The sequence below is a fragment of the Buceros rhinoceros genome, unplaced genomic scaffold (genome assembly GCF_000710305.1).
Source record: "Buceros rhinoceros silvestris isolate BGI_N320 unplaced genomic scaffold, ASM71030v1 scaffold47155, whole genome shotgun sequence".
NCBI classification, from domain to species: Eukaryota; Metazoa; Chordata; class Aves; order Bucerotiformes; family Bucerotidae; genus Buceros; species Buceros rhinoceros.
Genome location: NW_010413151.1, coordinates 2,378 through 6,297, shown reverse-complemented (window position 1 = coordinate 6,297; position 3,920 = coordinate 2,378). Strand labels below are relative to the sequence as shown.

The 3,920-nt window shown below is 37.5% G+C and overlaps 1 protein-coding gene across 1 annotated transcript in view; it reads left to right on the top strand.

Moving 5' to 3' along the window:
• LOC104493847 (vesicle transport protein SFT2B-like) overlaps positions 1-3,414 on the top strand; it is a 13,123-nt gene extending 9,709 nt beyond the window's left edge. The window contains exons 6-7 of the mRNA XM_010136606.1: positions 1,022-1,051; positions 3,255-3,414. Of these exons, the coding sequence (XP_010134908.1) occupies positions 1,022-1,051; positions 3,255-3,294 (70 nt within the window). The 3' untranslated portion in view covers positions 3,295-3,414. The remainder of the gene's footprint in view (positions 1-1,021; positions 1,052-3,254) is intronic.
• The last annotated feature ends 506 nt before the right edge of the window (positions 3,415-3,920 follow it).

The window sequence follows — 3,920 nt, the reverse complement described above, 5'->3', positions numbered from 1 at the left end:
GCTTGCGGCGCACCCGGCCGGCGGGCAGTCCAGGTGCAGCCTGCTCGGGCCTAGCAGGCCTGGTTCTGGCAGCCGACAATCCGGAGGAGCTGCTCCCTGCTGCAGGGGCGGAAGTCGAGAGAGGGAGGTTCCTCCCTGCGTGCTGCTTTATAACCCTAACACGTAACAGTGCACCTGACCCTCTTTTAACCAGTTAAATGTGGGGTCATCACACTTGCATGTAATAATTATATTGGACCGGAACTCAAAACAAGGAAGTTTCGGCTCAAACCAGGAAGTTTAGCCCAAACCGGGACACAAGTTGACCACAGTTCTTGTTTGAACTTGCCCTGAATACACAGTGTCTGTGCTGAACTGGGATCTGAGGACAAATAACCATTTGTTCAGGACACGGCTGTTGGGCATCATGCTGGGCCCACGTACATGCTTGGTACTCGGTAGAGGGAACATTGCTAACTCAAACTATGTCCTACATATTTACAAGAGACAGCTCTACATCTGTTAAGTGTCCTAGAGCTTGATCAGGCTGGGCATGAGAATAAAACATAGCCTGGAATCTTTAGAGAAGCAAGTTTCAGAGGATAATAAAATTATCAGCTGTTCAAGGGTCACGGTTATGGCGCGTTTTTCATACTACAGCATGTAAACTGGAATAAGTCTCTGTCATCCTCAAGAATACAGTTTTCCCAGAAATCTCCTTCCTTTTGAATCTCGTGGTAGCAAATCTGCTTTTTTTAAGTTTACATGCGATAGAAGTTAAAAACTATATATATTAAACAAAAACAACCAACCAGTCAGAAAATCCAAGGAAAAAATAAACCAGGAAGTCTTTGACTTCATCTAGTTCTTGTCCAAACATGTCATTTTTTTTCCTCAGGTAATCATTAAATTGAGTAGGTCGGTTGTTTAAAGTTCTGTTACAACAGGTTGCTTTTAGTAATATTGGACTAAAGTGAAATAACTGGGTTCTTGGAAAGATATGAATACTCTGTCAAACACACTTTTTTCCTCTCTTTTTCAGGTATAGTCTGTCATATATTCCTTTTGCAAGGTGAGTCTGCATAACAACTTCCACCTTAACAAAAGTCAGTTATCTTTATGCTAGGGAGGGGGAAAAGTCATTAAATGCAGTATGTGAAAAATCATAACCTCCTCCCTTTTAATTTTTAGAAAATGGTATAGCTGAACTCAATGCTTAATATAAGCTTTAAGTACAAGTGCATAGTAATCGCTTTGTTAAACTTCATTCTAGCTTTATTGCCGAAAATAAATTGAAGTATTGTTAACATTCTCCAGTGATGTAAAAATACATTGACGCAATAGTGACTTTCCACTACAAAAATTAAAGAGAACTTGTGGATCTGAGGTCTTAGTTAAAAGCTTAGTTCACCTACTAAGTCTGCTTCTGAATTCCTCCCTCAATTTTAGGAGAAGCAAAGGCAATGTTTTGTGTTAATTTTCATTTTGGCAAGCATCTCTTCTCTCTTTCCACTCTTGTGTGTACAAAAAGTGAATGAAAGCTGGCTCAACACAGAGTGAAACAATGGGCAAGTAAACAAACGGAAGAATCTGTTTTTTCTGTAATGTTTCACATAAAATGTAGTTTGGTCTTTCAGCAGTACGTGGGCTTTTGGGTTTTTTTAATGAAGTGCTTCCACATCTGTATATTACTTAATGAGGTTTTCTGTAGTAGAAGAGGAGGAAAAAGGTCTGCAAAGTATTGTCTGTCCCTTTCTTCGGATATCTTCCTGTAGCGTTTCTGTAACTTTCAGAATTCCGTACTGTGGATTTTTTCTTTTAGGCTTCAGATTTGATCTAGGGAAGATTAAGCTGTGTGTGCACATATATATATGTGTGTGTGTGTGCATATATATATTTTTTTTTTTTTAAAGATAGCAGTTAGCAATTACAATTGATTAAATACTTTAACTGAACTCAGGCTTCAAATTGTCATCTTACTATTTCTGACACCTCAAGATAACTCAAGTTAAAAGTAGTATTCTGAATATAGTACCTGTGGCCATGTCACAGTTTCAGTAGGGTCATTCTTTTTTAAATTTTTTAATGTTGTTCTCTGCACAGAAAACAAATTGAATTACGAATCACTGGTCTTTACTTCCCTACCAACAGTACTGTAAATTCTGGACAGAAAAACTAGGTTATATTCATCAGTTAATTTCTTTGCGGTTTTTTGTCTATTATGTTTTATGAGCCAAAGAACCGAGTTTTACACAGGCTGCTTTTAGTAGTACAGCAATTTCTTCAGGGATTACTGCGTTACTAGCTTATGTGCAATGCTGTCACAAATTTCTTCTGTAGGCTGCCTTTCTCATGGAAATAGTAATCTAAACTGTGTTAAATGCCAGAGAACAGTATTATGTAGTTTGTTTAAAGTATACATTTATCTTGATTTCAATGAAATTGTCATTACTTGATTTAACTCTGTTAATGGTTTACTCTTACTTGTTCGTGGTTTGGTTTTTTTTCTTTTTTCAATTCATCATGACTCTCCTGCTGGCACAAGGGGGAAGAAAAACACACCCAAACCAATAAAAGGAGTCATGATAGTATTTTTCATTTTTCAAACTGCCTAACAACAGAATACAAATTCCAATCCTTAAACATTTCTGAGAAAACAAAAAATAAAGGAGACTAAAGTGAGTGATCTAAGCGGCATAGTCAGAAAACGATTTATTTATTGTTGGTTAAAGAAATAGACCCCCTTCAGATCTTTCAAACCTTTAGGCTGAGCTAGCTCTTCATCCTGCACTGTTAGTACTCTCATTTCAAACCCTTCCGTCTGGGTTTTTTTTGTCTCTGCAATATCATGGTCTATCTCCAGCGTGGCTGGGACTCAAAGGACCTCTGGTTTGCCAATGGTCTGGATTTGGCATGCTCCTCAGCCCTGCCTGTGCTGGTGGTCAGCCTTTGTGAAATAAGGCTTGGACACCACCAGGTGTGCTGCAGCGCATTTTCTAACGCTGTGCCTGCATTGTAGGATGTGTTTGCATGTGAACAGTGTGGAAGACTTAGACAGTGTGGCCAGACCTGAGCTTCAGATTGGGCTGGAGCCTTGGCTCTAGCTGGTGCTATAGGGTGTGCTCAATGTAAGGATGGCTGCTAAGACCCTGCATTTGGTAAACTACTGTGTTTTGCCTTTAGTTTGTGTGATATTTTTAATGTTAAATGGGTAATGGCTGATACGTATATAAAATAACAAGTATCTTAACTGACTCTTTTTTTTCTTTTTAAAGGGATGCTGTGATTAAATGCTTCTCATCCTGTCTAGAGTAAATTAAAATCAGGAACCACTGGATGCTTTAAAAGCCAACTTTTATTCCTCTGTGAATTTTGCTTGGAAAACTATACCTCTCCACTCATGAAATACCCAGTAACAAGTATTTTCATTGGCTTTTGCAAATATTAGTATTTTCCTTATCTTTTGCTTTGGGGGATTAAATAATTTTTACTAGAAACAGTTTTAAGAATCGGTTGGGTGAACTGTTTGTGTTTACCCTGGAATTTTCAGGCTTGTTTTAACAAAAAAGTACATTTAAATAGTTTGTGCAGAGTGGTCTTAAAACTACCTTGCATCCGGTAATAGTTTATTCCCCAGCGGAGGCAAGCCACTAAGGTCTGGTTAATATACATAAAAATTTCATTTACTGTTCTCTGTAAAATTTCCAAGGTGCCATTTATGTTTGTATATTAGTCATTGTTTGCTTTTCCAAAGACAGAGTTTTATAAACATTGTAAACATTTGGTAAGTTATAATTAACCGCTCCTTTGAAATGTCTATACATGTGCCTTCTGGAAAAAGCTTAATGAGACTATGTGAAAGGTCTGTTTAAAGTTTGTTGAATTTTATTAAAAAGCTATATTTTAAGCAATTTTTTTTACTTTCATACTTAAATACTTTT